This window comes from Neophocaena asiaeorientalis, unplaced genomic scaffold (assembly GCF_003031525.2).
Source record: "Neophocaena asiaeorientalis asiaeorientalis breed wild unplaced genomic scaffold, Neophocaena_asiaeorientalis_V1.1 scaffold155, whole genome shotgun sequence".
NCBI lineage: Eukaryota > Metazoa > Chordata > Mammalia > Artiodactyla > Phocoenidae > Neophocaena > Neophocaena asiaeorientalis.
In genome coordinates, this window is record NW_020173040.1 from 7,429,383 (window position 1) to 7,449,312 (window position 19,930).

At 39.2% G+C, this 19,930-nt stretch overlaps 2 protein-coding genes across 2 annotated transcripts in view; both read right to left on the minus strand.

Moving 5' to 3' along the window:
- SH3GL3 (SH3 domain containing GRB2 like 3, endophilin A3) overlaps positions 1-19,930 on the minus strand; it is a 142,013-nt gene that overhangs the window by 42,383 nt on the left and 79,700 nt on the right. The window contains exons 2-4 of the mRNA XM_024742815.1: positions 14,145-14,213; positions 7,973-8,045; positions 5,324-5,467 (exon numbers count right to left, since the gene is read on the minus strand). Coding sequence (XP_024598583.1) covers positions 5,324-5,467; positions 7,973-8,045; positions 14,145-14,213 — 286 coding nt within the window. The remainder of the gene's footprint in view (positions 1-5,323; positions 5,468-7,972; positions 8,046-14,144; positions 14,214-19,930) is intronic.
- LOC112398329 (ubiquitin-like modifier-activating enzyme 5) lies at positions 2,908-4,435 on the minus strand. The gene is given in 2 exon segments (XM_024742816.1): positions 2,908-4,275; positions 4,277-4,435. Coding segments are annotated over 2 exon segments (1,287 nt in total). The 5' UTR covers positions 4,433-4,435; the 3' UTR covers positions 2,908-3,144.

Consider the following 19,930-nt stretch of genomic DNA (forward strand, 5'->3'; position numbering starts at 1 on the left):
AACTAAGATCCTACAAGCAAACAAAAAATTTAATAAGTTTTTTGGGGATTCTCTGAGGGTCCAGTAGTTAGGACTCAGTGCTTTCACTACTAAGGGCCTGGGTTCAATCCCTGGTCGGGGAACTAAGATCCTACAAGCAAAAAAAAAATTTAATAAGTTTCTTGTTTTTTAGTAGAGGGGACTTCAAATGACTCTAAGTTTCATCTGGAAAAATAAAACAGATGAGTATGTCCATGAAATTTTTATAACATCTTGGGAAAATTTTAGTTAAATATATTAAAATATATTTTAAAATGACAATATTTAAAACAACATGACACTTGATCAAAACAGGGTACAGACCAAGAAAACAGAAGAGAAAGACCAGAAACAAACTTAAAATATATAAAATTTTATAACAAAAACGTTATAGAAAATCAGCAGAAAAAGGTTGAACTTTTCAATAAAATGTTAGGGCAACTGGCTATGTATTTGTGAGAACACAAAATGAAAACCCTATTGCACAGCACTCATCCATTAAATTCAGGAGCTTGGGAATTTAAAGGTAAGAAAAGAAAACATATGTATGAAAATAAAGTATAAATAAACATTTACACAGCTTATTAGTGAAGCGGGGAGGAGCGGAAAAGTTTTTCTGAACATGATACCAAAGCCATAAACCATAAAAGAAGACCAATGAGCCCCACTAAATAAAAAGCAAAAATCTTGTTCCATTAAAATGACCTCCACCTACAACATCTACATGCCTACCTGGGGCAAAACTTCATCAACATATGAGACAGACAAAAAGCAAGTATCCTGACCACTGAAAAAGCTCATAAACCAGTAAGAAAAAAAAAAAAAATGAACACCTTAATAGAAAAGTAGGCAAAGGACACAAATATACAATTCACAAAGATGATGACAAACGTGAAAAACAAAATCTACCTCACACATAATCCAAAAAATAAAGTTAAAACAGCGCCCAGATATCAGTTTTATTTGCTATAAATCAAATTATCAGTTATTTAAAAGGAAACTGAAAAGATAATTCCCAGAGTTAGTACCTGTGCTGAGAAACACACTCTCATACCTTCCTGGCAGGAGTGTCAAAATGGTATAACCTTTCTGGAGGGTCATTTGGGACTATGCTTCAAACACCTGAAAAATCGGGCATACTCTTTTTTTTTTTTTTTCTGGTCAAGCACTATGAGTTTATTTAGTAATGTAAACTCCAGTGATGATTAATTTTTCATAGCTGCCTACAAATACAAGTTTTCATGGCATACAGATTGTCAGGAGAGCTCTCTAGGTTACAAAAGATACTTATTACCAGATTTTTTCTGCTAAAATAATAACTTTAATGGAAGATATGACCAAAAAATTAGATAAGATTTGGTACAGTATAAGACACCAGCAGGGTACAGTGCCAAATTAAGAACAGAAAAAAGGTCTTTAGAAGATAGCAGGTTCTAATATGTATATGTATAACTGTTTCAATTTGTGTACACCTGAAACTAACACATACTGTAAGTCAACCATACTCCAATAAAAATTTTTTTAAAAAAGGATAGTAGGTTCTAGCTATTTATCAAACTATATAAACTTATAAGTAAAGCCCTACCAAATTAGTGTACCAGAGGTACCAAATTTGTATACCAAAGGAGTGGGACTTAGAAAGACCGCATTTCTTTTTTGAAATTCAAAGCATCTCTAGGAACTAGAAAAGTTATTTTACAGATGACTACACTAAAATTTTAAACAACAAATGATCTACTAAGGCAATGTAAATATGTTTCAAGGCTAGAAAAACTATCCCCATACTTTCCTGACATCACTCTAAACATAAGAATCACAGTATGCTAAAATCTCAAAGCTAATATATTAAACATATTTGATATTTGGGGCTTTCTGAAATTATTTTTAGAATTTTACTTTACAAGTGGGAAATGCACTTTTAATTTTTTAATGACATTTTCCTCCTAGAGATAGAATTTAGACATTTATATCTTTTCAGAGCAAAAAAGTCATCAAAATAGGAGACTAGCATAGTACCAGCCTACAGATAATGGTTACACATGCATGTGTCTTTATTAGTCTCCAAACCATTAGGAATTTATTTCAAACAAGGTTCTCTAAGCCTTCATTATTTGTATGCAAAATCCAGAGAAACCCAGTTTATCAAATTATGACTTCGTGGTCATGATCAGGGAAAATGATACTCTTCCCTGCGAAGAAATACATGTCAGTCGTTGCAGGGGCAATTTAGACCTCTTTTATTGTCTGTTAACGAGGACAAACCTTTGCCAATATCTAATTACCCACAGAATCAAATTTAAATAAAATAAAGTATTAGAAGGTAGCCCATATGATGGGTATAATTTAGATGATCTTAGCCTAAATTTATCTTTTGCTCCTCAATAAAGCACACTGACTCAGATATATGTTCCACAGATGATATGCTTTTTCTTAATCAGTGCAGAAATAGAATTTGTACATCCTGAAAATATGTTTATCTGTCTATCCATGAAGAAAGCTTCCTCTTATTTGCCTCTGTCTTGTTTTGAATATATAATTCAAAGGTTTACAAACTTTTCCAATGACTGTATTTCAGCTTGTGTTTCATCAGGAAACATTTGAAAGGATGTTTTTATTTTACAGGTTTACTATTTGAAATTCATTATTGCTCAAGTTAGTAGTCGTGGGCAGTTTTCCTGTAGAGAGCAATTCCAAACACAATGAGTAGATGCCTGCTGGCTCGAATCAATAGGTTGTACCTCTCGTCCTTTCCCTATATTTGACCACACACTATTCTGTTGTCCATGGCCTCAGGCAAATCAGATTGGTCCTTTCTTCCCACCCCTCCCAAAAGGCCAAAACCGTTCAATGGCTATGGTTTAAATAAGATTTATAACTGCCTGCAATAATCCTTTGAAGTTTTCTTACTAGAATGAAACATGAGTTTTAGGAGAGTTTTCTGATTTAGTTGAAGGTGGGGGGGAGTAACAAGCAACAGTCACAGCATTTTTAAACAGTATAACAATTCAGTGAAGATTATACATCAACTGATGTTGCCCTAAGTTTTCTCAGTTTTAAATGATTTTCTTTTTAATTGCTAGGGAACAGGTTTAGACACAGGAAATAAAATACAGGCCAGTCCATTATTTACATGTTCTTCATCTTGGCCATGAGGTCTTCCAAGCTTTCACCAGAATCTTCCACTGTTACTTCAGGTACAGAATCTTCTTGCTTTGGGGGAACTGTATATGCCACTGTAATTCCTTCAGGTAAGTCAGGAATTGGACCTGAAGAATTTTTCAGTTCCTCTTCTGAAACCTCAGGTACCAACTCAGTACCCCACTCATTGTCGTCATGTATTATCTCTTCCTCTTCTTGAACAACCTCCTGTGTGGGCAGTGCTGCTACCTTTTTCTTATATTCTTCCTGCTGCTTCCTACAATTTCTGTCATCACACTGAGGATTTGGCTTCATGGACATAGTAGGGAAAAAATCCTGCATTGCATTGTATCCAAGGTAAAAACTAACAGTACCAAAATTTAACAGAAACTTTAACACATTTTGTACCAAGATCCCAGCAACCACTCCCATAGTGGTAGGAAGACTGGCTGCACAAACGCCTTCTCGTTTCCGAGTCTTCTTATCAATATTTGCAGCAACTACAAGCGGTGGAGCACACGCAAAACAAGCAGAGCCTCCAGGAATTATGAGCTGTATGTGCCCTGAAACTGCATTTTCACTGACCCCAGACTCCATCCATGTCTGTCCAAGCTCATTACAAGCTGTATTTATTGTCATTCGAGCTTCAAACTTGTCCACACAGCTAAGAACTAGGTCAACAGGTTTTCCTTCTTTTAATCCACCATTGCTTATTCTATTCATGAAATGTTCAAAGTTTTCTACTGTGGTTATATTGTAGTCGTGTACTTCAAAAAGAATATCAGGATTAATGTTCCTCAAAGTATGTTCTGCTGCTTGAACTTTACTTAATCCTGCTTGATGAGGTTGGAAGAAAAGTCTATTCATATTGGCCAGTTCCACCTTGTCATAGTCAAAGAGTAGCAACTTACCAATGCCAGATCTTGTCAGCATTTCAGCAGTCACACTGCCAACTCCACCAACACCTACTATTGCTACAGCAAAGGTACGGATTTTCTCATAGTCACTTACAATTCCCGTTCATTTCAATGCCATCAAGCGGCTGTAGGGGTTGGAATCCACCACTTCGGGGCTCATCTTTTCGATGCGGGCCCGACCGCCTCCTCCATCGCCGCCCCCCATCGCTGCCCCCCAGGGCCCGGCGACTTCTCTCCTGGGCCAGTTCCCGCTCCAGCTCCTCGACCCGCTGCTGCAGCCGCTCCACAGACTCGGCCATGGCTGGGACCCTGGCCGCCAGAGCTCCCAGCTCCGGTCGTCGACGTCGCTGCCGCCCCATGCTGTTGGCCTGCTGGGCCCGCGAGGGGTATGTGAGGAGGCACCTCGCGGCGGCCTTCCTAGCCCACAACCCTGAGGAAGCCCTCCCGGCGCCTCCCGGACCGACAATCTCCGCCGCTCCCGTGGGCCTCCCGGCCGGGCATACTCTTGACTCAGCAACTTCACTACCAGGAATTTCATCTAAGAACATAATCTCGGATATTCCCAAAGCTTTATGCATGAAAGTGCCTATCGTAAATGCTATGTAATTTTTTTTTCACATAATGAAGAAAAATCTAAATATCCTAAATGGGATTGATGGAACAAACTGGATACATGGACTATTATGCAGCCTTTAAAAACAATGTGGCAGAAGACTGTCTTACGACATGGACCATGCTACAGCCAGTGGGAAGAAGCAGATTACAAAAGGGAATTAGGGTATGTATACTATAACCCCATTTTAATTTTTTTAAAGGTGTATGCGAATATATATATAAGAATAAACAAAAGGTATAAAGGATATACAGCAAAGTGTGTAATTGGGCCCATCACTGGGTAGGGAACTATGGGTGATGTTGGCATTTTCCTTTATTTTACTTGCCTATGTTTTCTAAACTTCCTGCGATAAACATGTATTACTTTTCTTTTAATTTTTATTTATTTATTTATATTTTGGCTGTGCCACTCGGCATGCAGGATCTTAGTTCCCCAACCAGGGATCGAACCCGCGCCCCCTGCACTGGAAGCACCAGGGTCTTAATCACTGGACCGCCAGGGAATTCCCGAACATGTATTGCTTTGATAATATGAAAAAAAATAACAAGCGTTGTTAAGATGAAGGTTTTGTGCATAACCTAAAATCGACAAAGGATGCATTCTCAGCTCTCCCGGGTGATGTGGGAATACTCACCAAAAGTGGAGCCTTCCCCGAGCTCCTTCCCGTATTTCAGCATGCAGTCGCCCAGCAAGCCTTCCGTCTGTGGGTACCCCGTGGTTTTCACCTGTCCTCGGATCTTCGACACAGTGTTCAGCATTCCTAGCTTAGCTCTGTATGCTTAAAAACATTATCATTTGTAATTCCTTAAAATGGCACGGCAGAGTGACAGGTACATAGCATGTAACAAACGGGGCTGGAGAAATCAAGGTCACCCTAGACAAAATGTCAGAGCCCTGAGACAGGAAGGTAACTTGTGTCACCAAGTTACTCCCATGGTTTTCTAGATTCTTAACCAGGGTGGGTGCTAAGGGCACTGTTGCACAAACATGATGAAAAATAGAAATTATGGCACACACTGTGGACTCCCAAATAATAGTAACCGGGGCTCTCATTACCCCACCCACAGCTTACTCACTGAGTCACACACTGACACCTGGGCAGACAAATTTTCCTGGGGACCAATTGCAAACTAACAACAGAATTGCTGAGGTGGGTGTTGCAAACCAACTGGTGGTTAACAGCCCCCCACCCCCAAGAGTGTATCCAGACTGATGATATTTAACTTCATGGTACAGGGCCACTGCACTGCACACTCCTGTCTAGGAAGCCTAACCAGTAGGAGACAGATGCCCCCGTGGGGAACCGGAGTCTGTGTTGATGGTCCCTCAGGTGCAGCTCCACTCCTGGACCCAAGGGAAATGATAGGTGGCCACTAAGTCCCTTCTCTGACTTAGGCCATGAGTGTTTACTAATCCCAGCTCTGTGTGACACACCATGCTAATTACTGGGACTCCAGAGAGACCTAAGACAGCCTCTGACCTCAAGGAGCTCACAGTCTAGTTACTGGAAGGCAGAAAATACAAGATGTAATTATGCAAATAAAGTCTGATGTGGTGTACAGAAAGGAAAATATAACAATACGCTGAATAAAGATGGAAAGATGCCCCCCAAAAGTGCAGAAATAGTGTAAGATGAAGAAGGGGGAATGCTTATTATGGTTTATAACCAACAGATAAAGAGTAGGCTGCTTTGACCAAAGAAGAAATTAATACAGGACAAATCAGGAAATACCTAGGGGGAAATGGGACTATGAACTGAACACCAAGCTAAGGATTTGGGAATTTATTCTATAGGCTAGGTGGTTGAGATAATTTTACGCTGTAAAGGGGTAAATTTTTATTGTCTTTTATTTTAATAATTACATATTTATTGTGCATGCAAAGCACCAAGGATCCTGTTAAAATGTAGAGTCTGATGCAGTCAGTCTGGGATGAGCCCAAATTTCTGCATTTCCCACAGTCTCTCAGGGGATGCCGATCCTCCTGGGCCATGGACCACACTTCGAGGAGCAAAGCTTTAGACACTCACGGTGCCAGTCTTTTTGAATCTTGCCCACCTCATCCTTGAAGCACTTATCCTCCTGGTCCCCAGGCACACAGGCTTCACTCTCCCGTCACAAAGACACACACACACACACACACACATACTCTGCTCCTCTCCCCACTGTCAGGGCGGGACATGGGATACAGCAGTCCTGTGACTGAGGGCCACTAAATGGAATGAGAGGCTGCTAGGCCTCCCTTCCTCTTCTCCAGGAATAACCAGAGGTGTCTGGCCAAGTGGACACTTTCATTGTTGGCCAGTACCTCCCTACCCCATTCCAGTGTCAGCTCATTGAGGGCAGGTTCCCTTCCAACTCAACCGTATATCCCAGGACCCAGGAAACCCCCTTGCCTAGATGTGTTGACTGATTCATCAGGAAAAGGGACTTGTATGGTTCAATCACTGACAAGGCCCAGGAAGAGATATATAATTATGCTTTTTAAAACTATAATCAGCTGTACAGTTTTAAAGAATTCTATACCTGCCATCCTGCCTAGACATAATATTTTATTCAATGTATGTTTTTAAATTTATTTTCTAGATTTTCAGATGGTTGGATGTGTGCTGATTCCTACAGCCGAGGCAATCACGATAATTATGTGCAAATAACAAATTCATACAAAGTAAAGGCAGATTTGGAAAGCCACAGAATTCAAAGCTTGGGCGCCCTCTATTGGTTTCTATAGTTTAGAACTTAGGAAAACTTCATCAAGGGATGCTGCTTCATTCAATACCTAGGAGTGAAAAGACCTCCTGTCCAGAAGCTGCGGTAACACTGGACCTTCTCATGTTTCTCATGTTTACCATACCTCACTTCATCAGCATTTAAGCCATGAAGTGAAAGCCATTTCAAAGTCACAGGCACCGTTAGAACAGGATGGCAGAAATTTTTTAAAAAAGAGGAAACAGCTGAATAAGAAAACATGGACAAAATATTTAGTGGGTTTCCAAAGTATCTCATAAAAAATGTCTTTGCTTAGCAGTGTCTTGCTGCTAAGACCAAGACTCCACCCAAATAACGTCACCATAGTTCACAGAAGTGTCTGTTCTGTTTGTCATCAGCTAGGATTCACTGCAACTACCTTTCGTCACTCAACTTAAAAAAACTGAATTTCATTATTCGGACACAGAGGACATTGTTTCTAGATCACGTCAACCATACGCTCAGTAAACCTAGATTATTAGAATCTGTGACAGCGAATGAACAATCGAATATTTCAAGACATTTTCTAACTTTACCTGGATTCGGCTGAAGATATTCTGTAGCTTTTGAAAGAATTTCTGCAACAGCTTTATTGGTAACGTCTATTTTCTTAAAAAAAGAGAAACACATGAAGATATTGGTAAATGACAAACAGTGAATTCTACAGAAAAACAGAGAAATAAATTTGCTCAATTTAATATTTATAACACCATTTAATGATTTTAATCCAGATGGACATTTTCAACATTTTTGGAAGAGGTAATATTTTCTTAACTTTTTGATTCTGGGATATCCTTCCAATACTTGCTCCTCCCAATGATGGTGGAGAACACTAACTTCTTATTCAACACTAAAATGAATATTAATGTAATATTTAGGAAACTTGGACAAGTTATTATGCTCCACTAGATTACCGGTTATGCTTGAAGGTCTCTCAAAACCAAGACTAGACATTTCTGAGCCAAACTTTCCTTATTTGCTGGGTGAACTTGAATTTCTGTACTTGTATAAGGATGCCATAATAAGGATTCAGGTGAGAAACTACCTCAGTAAGCCAACGACAAAAGAATCATCATCACTAGTATCAATATTATCACTGAAATACATATTCTTCGGTTCTGTGGGCAGAAGATGCTAACAACAAAGGTTTCCCTGCCAGGTTAAGACTGAATCTTTCCTTCCTCAAAACCATTCCTGTATACTCTGGCTGTTGGTTAACCAGAAAATGAATGTGAGACTATACAATAAAAGTTAACTATGCACATTTCAATAGCTTTACTTTATACCATCAACAGCCCAAAAGAAAATGTTTTAAAGGAAAAGGAGATCCCGCTCATAAGAGCAGCAATTAAAAAATAAGCCATGGGCTTCCCTGGTGGCGAAGCGGTTGAGAGTCCGCCTGCCGATGCGGGGGACACGGGTTCGTGCCCCGGTCCGGGAGGGTCCCGCGTGCCGCGGAGCGGCTGGGCCCGTGAGCCATGGCCGCTGAGCCTGCGCGTCCGGAGCCTGTGCTCCGCAGCGGGAGAGGCCACAACAGTGAGAGGCCCGCATACCGCAAAAAAAAAAAAAAAAATAAGCCATAACGAGGAAGAAATATTATGAGAAATGTACAATACATACTTGAAAAGCCACATTCCTAGATGGGAAAATTCAGTTTTGGAAATATGTAAATCCTCCCCCAATTAACATGTAAAAGTAATTCAAAGCCTATCACACTTTCAATTTTTTCTTTTTTTGGTTAAAACTTGTCAAATTAATAATAAAGTTAGATTCATACATCACACTACATACAGGATTAAAAATATGGACCTAAAAACAAACTGTAAAAGTACTAAACTATGCAGGAGAATATTTTGAAATACGGGGGTGGAAAGGATATTCCAGGCATCACCGAAATCCAAGCATCATAGATGAAAAGACCTAAATTCTGACTCCATAAAATTTCAAATGGAACGGTGAAAAGACACAATACACGAAATTTGATAAAAGTGGTGAACAGAAACTAAAATGCAAAAAAATAAAGGGTTAGTATCTATTATACTCCGTACTCCCATTAGAAAAAAAAAAAGCAACCTGACAAGAAAGAAGGCAATCCACAAAAGAGGAGAAATACAAGTTGCTTATAAACATTTGACAAAATATTCAGGAAAATTATAAATTAAAAGGAGATACTTTCCACTCACCAGATTGACCCTCCAAAAATCTTTTTTAATTGACTGGATGCCATATAAGGTATTATACAGGTATGGAGTAATGGGCCCTTTCATATACAACAGGAGTGCTAAATGATACAATCTTTTTGAGATCAAGGTGAAGTACCTATTAATTGTACCATCTATCATACTTCCAGGGGCTTAGCATCTAGAAACATACCAGTAAACTGCACGGAGGTAAAAAGATGTTTCTTAGACCATTTTACGTAGTCATAAAAACTGAAAACAACTTAAATTACAATCAATAGGAGACTGACTTGATAAATTGTGAAACATCCAAGTAAGGAATACTCTTTAATCACAGGGGGAAAATACACAGAAGATCTATAGGTACTGGGAAGACGTCCACTGTACGTTGCTAAGGAAAAAAGCAAGCTGGGAGTGATGTCTAGTACAAAAAAACTCATTTTTGTCATTTAAAAATCTATGATCTGTTCAGGGTCAGAAGCTTTCAACGAAGCACTCTCATCCAACCTGAAATTGTATTTGTTCCCCTTAGCTGAATGCTTAAATTTGGGGCCCCAGGAAGGTTTAAAAAGACAGTACAGAAATGAATCAAACCCATATTACTGATACACGTGTGCCAGCTGTGTGTGTGGGAATGTGCCTGTGTGTATGTGTACTTGACCTGGTAACGAGTTTTGTAAACTTCGAACTCTCTTCAGTATGTTCAATTGTTTATGAAGATCTTTGAAATGTTTAAGACAATTTGATAATGTTTACATTTTATTAGAGTTACAAGAAATGTAAGTGCATAGGAAAATCCTGTTTGAGATTTGATGTTAAGTTTGAGGGACTCCTATGCACTGCATTTGTATTGCAGGAATTTGCATTAAGGGAATTTGCTTAATTATGTAACTAGTTGGTGACAAACGTATAAGGATTTCATCTGTTCAGCTTATGACTTAATGGAAACTAAAATGAAGATTAACTAAAACTGATCATCACTTTTATACTGAAATTACTAATTTATAAATAAAATCTATATGTGCAGTTTAAGGCTTAAGAAGAACTAGGTTTTTTATCATATAATATCGCTTATATGTGGAATCAAGAAAAATGGTACAGATGAACTTATTTGCAAAGCAGAAATAGAGTCACAGATGTAGAGAACAAACTTATGGTTACCAAGGGGGGAAGGGAGGATGGGATGAATTGGGAGGTTGGGACTGACACATATACACTACTATGTATAAAACAGATAGCTAATGAGAACCTGCTGTGTAGCACAGGGAACTCTACTCAGTGCTCTGTGGTGACCTAAATGGGAAGGAAATCCAAAAAAGAGGGGATATATGTATATATATGACTGATACACTTTGCTGTACAGCAGAAACTAACACAACATTGTAAAGCAACTATACTCCAATAAAAATTAATTTTAAAAAAAGAAAAAGAAAAAACCCTAGGTTTTAGATTTATAACTTTATATATATTCAATATTAATTAAAACACAACGTAGAGTGGTCATTCCATGTATACAACCCTCTTTGGACATGAAAAGCCACCAGGTATCTAGGAGTCACCTCTGAGGGGTGAGGATGAGAGGAGGTAGAGGCGGGAATACTTTCTACTTAGACTCTTCTATTTCTTTTGGGAAAAAAATGCCAAGAAACAAATGGCCTAAAACTCACAGGCCTTGATGTACACAAACTGGTGGTGCTTCCAGGACAGCCCAGGAATCAATACAAGGAATAAACCCTTTACAAATTAAAGAGGATGCCACCAAACATGTTGGCAAAAATAGGCAATCACGTTGAACACTGAAAAAAATAACTCACGTAGTTTAAAAACAAAAAAATTGAAAACAAAACCTGCCTTCTAGAATAAATGAGGACATCGGGGGGTGGGTATGTGTGTTCAGGTTAGGAAAATGCAATGCAAGTATCTCAGCAAACCATCAGGACAAACAGGGGAAAGTAGAGAGATGAAAATTATTTTTGTAAAGCCTACCTGGTGTGAGGGCGTCTTTGTTGGTAGATTAAATCTGGAATTTCCATCTGTGTTGGTACCCTACCCCTGAGGTGCCCAAAGCCTGTGCCACTGACACTCCCAGACCTCAGCCCTTGGGTTAGAGAGCTGCTGGCAGCCCTGATTTCTGACACCTGTTTATAATAATCTCTCTTTTTTTTTAATTTAAAGAATCGGGAGATTGGGATTGATATATATATACTAATAGGTATAAAATGGATAACTAATAAGAACCTGCTGTATAAAAAAATAAATTAAATAAAATTCAAAAAAAAATCCACATCTGTCATTATATCCTTCTAATTCCTTATGTAGTTTGTGTTTTCCCTTTTCCCTCTCTTGCTCACACTTAGCAGAGGTGGTCTTTCAAAAAAAAAAAAAGAGTTCTTGGTTTTATTTATTGATTCTACCTTTTTGTTATTATGGCTTTATATTTTATTAATTTCTCATTTATCTGTATTGATTTCTTCCTTCCACCTAGAGTGATTTACTTTGCTGCTATTTTCCTAGCTTTTTGGCTTGAATGATTTATTCACTCTCTTCCAACAATTTATTTTCTATTAAATGCATTGAAGACTTAGCCATATATCACAGATTTTGACATAGACAGTTCTCATGACTAAGTGATCTTTAATTTTACTTTTCATTTCCTCTTGAAACAAGAATTATTTTTACATGTTCTCCCATTTCCAAACATCCAGAATTTGGCAACTATACCTTCCTTGTAATCCTTGTGTTCTATGATTTTACTTTGAGAAATCTGTTGGGTTTTTTTCCCATATCCCAATAAATAACTGATTCTTGAAATTGTTTTAAAGAAATTTGAAATTAATTCTCAGTTTGAGGAATGCAAATATCTATATGATTTACAATCAAAGTTAATAGTCATACTTTATGAAAATTCTCTATGAGCCTATTATTTAATTATCTGTTATTTTATGAGAAAGGTATGCGAAATCTACTCTGATTTTTGTCAGTTCTCTATGCATTGACAGCTTTTACCTTACATATTCAGATGCCATGTTAAATGATGCATAATGGTTCATAACTGCTATAATTTCCTGATAGATTACATGATACATCTTTCTATAATTTTTTAAAACCTTCTTTTTCCTTTTAGTGGCCTCATAATTCACCTCTTCTAGAAAGTCTTTAAAACTTCTTGACCTATTAAATATTTCCATGCTTTTCACTGCTGTAATAAAACAGATAATAGATTTTCTTTTTGTATTTCTTCTGTCACTCATTCAGGTTTGGGAGGGAAAGGAAGTAAACAAGAGGGGTCTCAGTCCAACAACCGAAACTGAAATTATTGAAATGTACTTTTAAACTTAACATCTCAACTGAATCATTTTATTAGTAATAAAGTTACACAAATATCTTTATCTATCAAGAGATTTTTAAAGTAATTTTAGGTATGCCAATGATGTTTAAATGTTCTATGTTTTTCAATCTTCAGAAACTAACTTTTTCCAAAAGCAAAACAAAATAAGCTTTCTATCAAGGCCTTAACATTTCTAGAAAATTAATTGTGCTCACCCAGAAAATAAGAAGCTCCCTGGAGGACAGTGTGGCCAGATCCAGGGTATCCTGAAGACAGTAACCCCTACACCCCCAAGGCACAGTCTGGGGCTGGACTTTCTTCCCCAGAATCTGCTGAAAGCTCTACTACCTGCTATAGCCTGTATCGTCCATGTTACACCTGAGGAAAGATGCTTTGCTTTCTCTCTGCCCTCTCTCACCTGGGGACTCTAATTATTAAAACTAGGCTATGTTTAAAGGTCCCAAAACAAAGGGGAAAGGACCTGAGGAAGCTGATAATTAGTGATGGTCCCATTTCTGCCTCCACCTAAACTACTTCACACAGTTGACCAGGAAGCTTGTTCAGGGACCGAGACTCTACAGTCTTCCTTTGTCATGTGTTAACAATCACGTCTGTGATGTGCTCATTGTATTTTTTAAATGCTTTCATACACGTTAATTTTTCTGCATAATTCTCAAAACATCCACATGAGGCAAGCAGAGCACATATTATCATCCTTGTGTCACCCGTCAGGAAACTCTGAAACCAGCTTATCCAAGTTGATTGACATGGCTGGTTCCAGTGGATAAAACTTACTTGTTATGCAGCTGCTGAAACACGTGGGAACAGGGTCAGAGTCTTCCACACATTAAATCAATATTTATATATTCGAAGAGCCTCCTCCCAGTAATACATTTCGACTCTCCAAGATATTAAATCACAATCACTTTGGCCTACACTGTTTGCCAAGATGGACCATCTTTTGAGCATTCTGACTCTTGTCCACCAGAGGGAACCAGTTAGCCAATATCCCATCTCCCAAGGTACAGGGTCTTTATTTGGACCTTGAAGTATGAAAGAACTGCCTTTTGGATTCCATAATCCACACCTGAATTCAAACATCCTAGATCCCCACTCTAATATCCTTTACAGTATAAGTATATATCACATCACAATGAAAGTCAAATTTATAAGATAATTTACATTAAAATGTTCTCTTACCCTTTCCATGTCAAGAAATTCATCATCTAGTTTCGTTCCTTCAACGCCACTTATTTTTTCACTAAACAGCTGTAGAAATAAACACAAGTAATTGTACTGTACAATCATTTGTTATCACAGTATTTTACCCAAATTATTACAAACAAAAACAAAAAAACTCAGGTTCAGCTTGTTGGATTTTTTTGAATTAAGTCATTTAAGAAAACTGTTGGAAGGAGTAACCATAGCTAAGAACATGGGAAGATACACATTCCTCACTCATTCAACAGATATTTATTATGCACCTACTAGATGTAAAACACATGGTAGTTGCTCTAGTAGAAACATAAATAAGATTAATCCTGGTCATCCAGGAACCCACAGTTCAGCAAAAGAGTTCATATACCAACAGTCAACTAAATTACAAGGGAGAGGGCTTCCCTGGTGGCACAGTGGTTAAGAATCCACCTGCCAATGCAGGGGACACGGGTTCGAGCCCTGGTCCGGGAAGATCCCACATGCTGTGGAACAGCTAAGCTCGTGCGCCACAGCTACTGAGCCTGCGCTCTAGAGCCCGCAAGCCACAACTACTGAGCCCGCAAGTCACAACTACTGAGCCCACACACCACAGCTACTGAAGCCCACGTGCCTAGAACCCAGGCTCCGCAACAAGAGAAGCCACCGCAATGAGAAGCCCACGCACCGCCACGAAGAGTAGCCCCGGCTCGCTGCAACTAGAGAAAGCCCGCGTGCAGCAACGAAGACCCAACACAGCCAAAAATAAATAAATAAACTTATAAAATACAAGGGAGAAACAATAAGAATACAAAATAATAGTACGGAACACAAATTATTGTAAACATCTTAAGTGATAAGCATTTCAGTGATTCATAGAAAGGATTCTGCGAACCTACAGTGTAAAAGGTAAGGGTGGGATCCATCCAGGACTTGTTTCCTAGAAGGCTTGGCATCTGAACTGGCTTTTTAAGGACAGGGGACATTTCAACGGGCAGGACTGAAGGAAGGCCTTCTGGTGTGAGGCAGCATGAAAAACGACCCAGAGGCAGCAATTCGTAGGGCAGTTTCTCAGCCTTGGCACTCTGATACTTATATCAGATAATTCTTTGCTGAGGAGACTGTCCTGTGCATTGTAGGATGTTTAACAGCATCCCTGGCCTCTACCTACTAGAGACCGGCAGCACACACAACCCCTTTGTGAAAACCAACAATGTCTCTGGACAGTTGAGAACTACTGATATAGGACCAAGTGTACTCAAGAAACAGCAAGAAATTTGGTTTAACTGTAATGAATGGTACTCAAGGGAGAATGAAGGAAAATAAAAGCTGAAAGGTAGGCAGAGGCCAGACCACACAGATTCTCAAATGCCAAGGTAAAGAATATGATTGAGAAGTCCCTAGAGTTTCTGCATCAAACAATGCAGTTGGGAAACCTTTTAGAAAACCAACTTTGGCTCCAGTGTGGGTTGGATTAGAAAACAAGGAGACTGGATGAGCAGTAGAAAATATGTTAAGTCACTTTCTTTAGAAAAGTACACATCTACAGGATTTGTTTACACCTTTAAAATACTTATATGAATATAAAACTCAGTAGTAAAGGGAGGTGGGTACCACCAATTAATGGTAAAAAAAAAATTGTAGGTTGTTTTAAATGTTAAGTGTGGTTTTCTGCTACTACTTACACTACTACTATCAGACACACAGTGTTACTGTTTAATAGGAAGAATATACATGCAGACAGTATTTAACTTAAATTTGAGGTGTGAGAGGGAATTACTTGAAGAGAGATGAAAGATTACCAAAAAAACGCTACAACTCCCCATCTTCCCTGTTTCTATGTCTTTGCCATCCCTCCTAGACAGAGCTGGAGTCTATTTCCACCTTAATGAATCGAGCTGGGCATGTGACTTGTTTTGACCCATAAAAACAAGCCTAGGCCCTACAAGATCTTGTGTGCTTTCACTCATTCTCTTGAAACCCTGCTGCCACCATGTGAACGAGCCTGAGATAATTTGCTAGGTGGTGAGAGACAAGTGGTCCCAACACCTTCAGTCAGGACAACCAGTTAATTCCCCAAACCAGAGCTCTTTAGTCTGACCTGCAGCTGACTGCAGACACTGTGAAAGCCCAGCTGATACCAGCTTAATCTGCTGACCCATGGAAGCATGGGTTATTTACATGGTCATTGTTCTAGACCACTAAATGGTGGAGCACTTTGTTACTCAACAGAAGCTGACAGATACACTAAGACAACAGTTTTTGTTTTCAGGCTCAGTACTGAAGTCAGAGAGTATTATTCTAATGCCTTGATACCAGGGGTAACCTTCAACAAGAACAACTGAGAATCCCATTGCCATACACCAAGCAGTGTTTGAAACAGATATCCATCAATTAAGTCCCCCAAATCTCTTTTTGTTCAGTAGTGAAATCATTTAAAATATTGGTTCTTAACTTTGGAGGTAATTTTCTGAAAATTACACAACCACACCTGAGGAAAAACCCTCCACGTTCTGTTGCATGGTAAATTGCAAAAATGGCCATAATGCTTTGCAGTTCCTCCCATCAAGATATGGATTTTATTTCTCCACCCATAACTTGCTTTGGTCAATTGAATAGAATGTAAACAACCCTGTGTGAATATTGACTTTGGACCTTATAGATGCATTACAGCTATAAAGAGACTTGGTAGATACTTCTGCTCACTCTCTGAGGTCCACTGTGACCATCTCCATGTGAATAAGCCTGAGCTTGCCTGCTAGAGAATGAAAGACCACTTGGAACAGAGATAGCCATCCCAGCTGAGCCATCCCAGAGCACCAAAACCACAGTTCACCTGACCACTGACCACCAAGAGGTCAGTGAACCTGAGCCCAGCTAAGATCAGCCAGACCAACAGACCCACCCAGTAAATCCCTGCTCAAATTGCTGACCTACAGAGTTGTGAACTAGATAAATGGGTTTTAAGTCACTGTTTGGGGGCAGTTTGTTACACAGCAAAACTGACTGATACAATTACCTACAATTTCAGAGGGCTACTGGAACCACAGAAGCCCATGCATATATCCTTGTTTTAAAATATCCCTTTGAAAATCCTTCTAGTATTGAGAGTTAGACCTGAAACTTACCCAGCCTGAATCAGTTCTCACTGGTTCAGGTTATACTTGCTCTATTTTTAGAAATCAGAGTGTCTAATAGAAGGAGTGTTCCCACTTTTAAGAACAGAAACTAATGAGATTAATAGTTGTTTCTTATTTGGAAGGAGACACCAATATGGGATTTTTTTCAACAGGAGTCATGGTTAAGAGTCATGATCATTCCTCTGTTTTTCCTGAATTCCCCAGTGATGTTCAGCTGTTTTGAAAAGTAAGCATAAATAGACGCATGGGGCTTCCCTGGTGGCACAGTGGTTGAGAGTCCACCTGCCGATGCAGGGGACATGGGTTCGTGCCCTGGTCCGGGAAGATCCCACATGCCGCGGAGTGGCTGGGCCCATGAGCCATGGCTGCTGAGCCTGCACGTCTGGAGCCTGTGCTCCGCAACGGGAGAGGCCACGACAGTGAAAGGCCCACGTACCGCAAAAAAAAAAAAAAAGCTTGTTCACATCAGCCTGCTGGGCCACACGCTCTTACGGGCGCACGTGGCCCGTGTGGCTGGTGGCCCGGCAGCTGGTTATCGGCTCCGCAGAAAAAAAAAAAAAAAAAGTCGCATGATATTAGCTCTTTAGACCACTTGATGATATTTAATTCTTCATCATTCAAGAAATATTGTTGAGCATCTACTATGTGATAGGGAGACATAAAGATAAGAAAGACAGGGGTGATCACTACAGGGCTCCTGACCTCATTCCAGAGTTACAGAAACTGCAGTCCTATTTCTTTTAAGTGTTGGAAACTATATATAAATACTGAAGCTTCTACTTCTGGTCAAAATGACTAGATAAACTCAACTATGATACATGGCCTATGCTCTCAATACATAGCAATGAAAGATTAAGTATCAAAAGAGAAAAGCAAAAAGATAAGCAATGCTTAAAAAGAGAATAAAGTTTTTGTATGGACAAGAAAAGGAACAGAAACACAATATGGCGAGCAGGGTTGAAGCCTCACTCTTGCTGAGCTTCTTGTCTGCCACAGGCTCTGGCAGCCAGCAGTCTGGTTCCTTTTGGGTAAAAAGGGATCTAAAGTGGTCCATGAGACAAGAACCTGGAATCAAGCCCTGCTCAAAGTCAGGGGATGGGCAGGAAAAGGAGGCTGGAAAAAATATCCAGATGCAAACCACTGTCCGAGGTTAGTATGTTTGGGAATCTGCAGGCTCATGGAGACTGGAGAGCAAAGAACCAATCAAGTCACCACCTCCACCCCTCACCAGCTCTGTGGCTAGATTGAGATATCCCCAATATCACCATAGAGCAGAAACCATCATTCAGCATCTGGGTCTTAGGAAGCGAGGTGGAAGAAATCACAACCACTAGATAGAAGGGTGCACAGAGGGATTACAAGTGACAAAAAGACCCCCTCCCCAATTAAAAGTTAGCCTCTAAATCTAAATTCTAAGGCCCATGAATCAATATAACATCAAGTAAGATAGCCAACAAAATCACAGATCACAACATGAATTTACTCCTGGTGAAAATACTTTTATGAAACCATCTGACAAAGACTTTATATGTTTAGACACTACCAATATGATAAATGAAGGAATAACTTCTATTAATAAAGAGCAAGTAATTACACAAAAGGAGGGGGTCTTAAATAGCTCTAAAAAATTAGAAATCTTGAAAATAAAAAAATAGATAGTCATGAAAATGAAAAATTCAAGAGATGATATAAACTCCAGACTGGGCATAATCAGAGAGAGAACTGGTAAACTGGAAAATATTACTAAGGAAACTCATCAAAGAACAAAACATTTTAAAGGACAAAGAAGTCTTACTATTTTAATATGAAATGTCAATGAATATGGAGCATAAGTGAGAGACTCCAAGAGATACCTGATAAGCATTCCAGAAAAAAGGACATCATATGAGAGAATCAATATTTTGATTTAATAGCTCTTTTTTTCCTACAATTAAAGGAAGATATGAGTCTACAGTTTGAAAGTGCACTCAAGTGCTAAGCAAGGTAAATATTAACTCATACCTAGACACATCAAGATCTCAAGAATAAAAATTTCTAAAACTACCACAGGGGGAAAAACAAACAACCAAAGCAACAATAAAAATGACAGATTTCTCTTTGGCAAGAATAGACACCAGGATACAATGGAGGTAAAGCTTCAAAGTGCTGAGAAGAAGTAAGTGAAAATCTAGAAGTTTATGTCTCCCTAAACTGTTGTTTAATAAAGAGAACAAAATAAAGATATATACAGACTATCACAGTCACTAATAAAAGTAATGCTAAAATACTTCATCAAGGAAATAAAAATTGAACCAAAATGGAAAGTATGGATCACAAGAAACAATGGTGAGAACAGGAACTGAAAATGTATGGTGGTAAATGTAACTATTGATTAAAAAACAAACAAGCAAAAGGTAAAATTAAATCCTTAAGCAATAATAACACAAGGAGTGGGAAGGGTGTTCAGTGGATGTATTTTTTTTTTTTTTTGCAGTACGCGGGCCTCTCACTGTTGTGGCCTCTCCCATTGCAGAGCACAGGCTCTGGACACGCAGACTCAGCGGCCATGGCTCACGGGCCCAGCCGCTCTGCGGCATGTGGGATCCTCCCAGACCAGGGCACGAACCCGCGTCCCCTGCATCGGCAGGCGGACTCTCAACCACTGCGCCACCA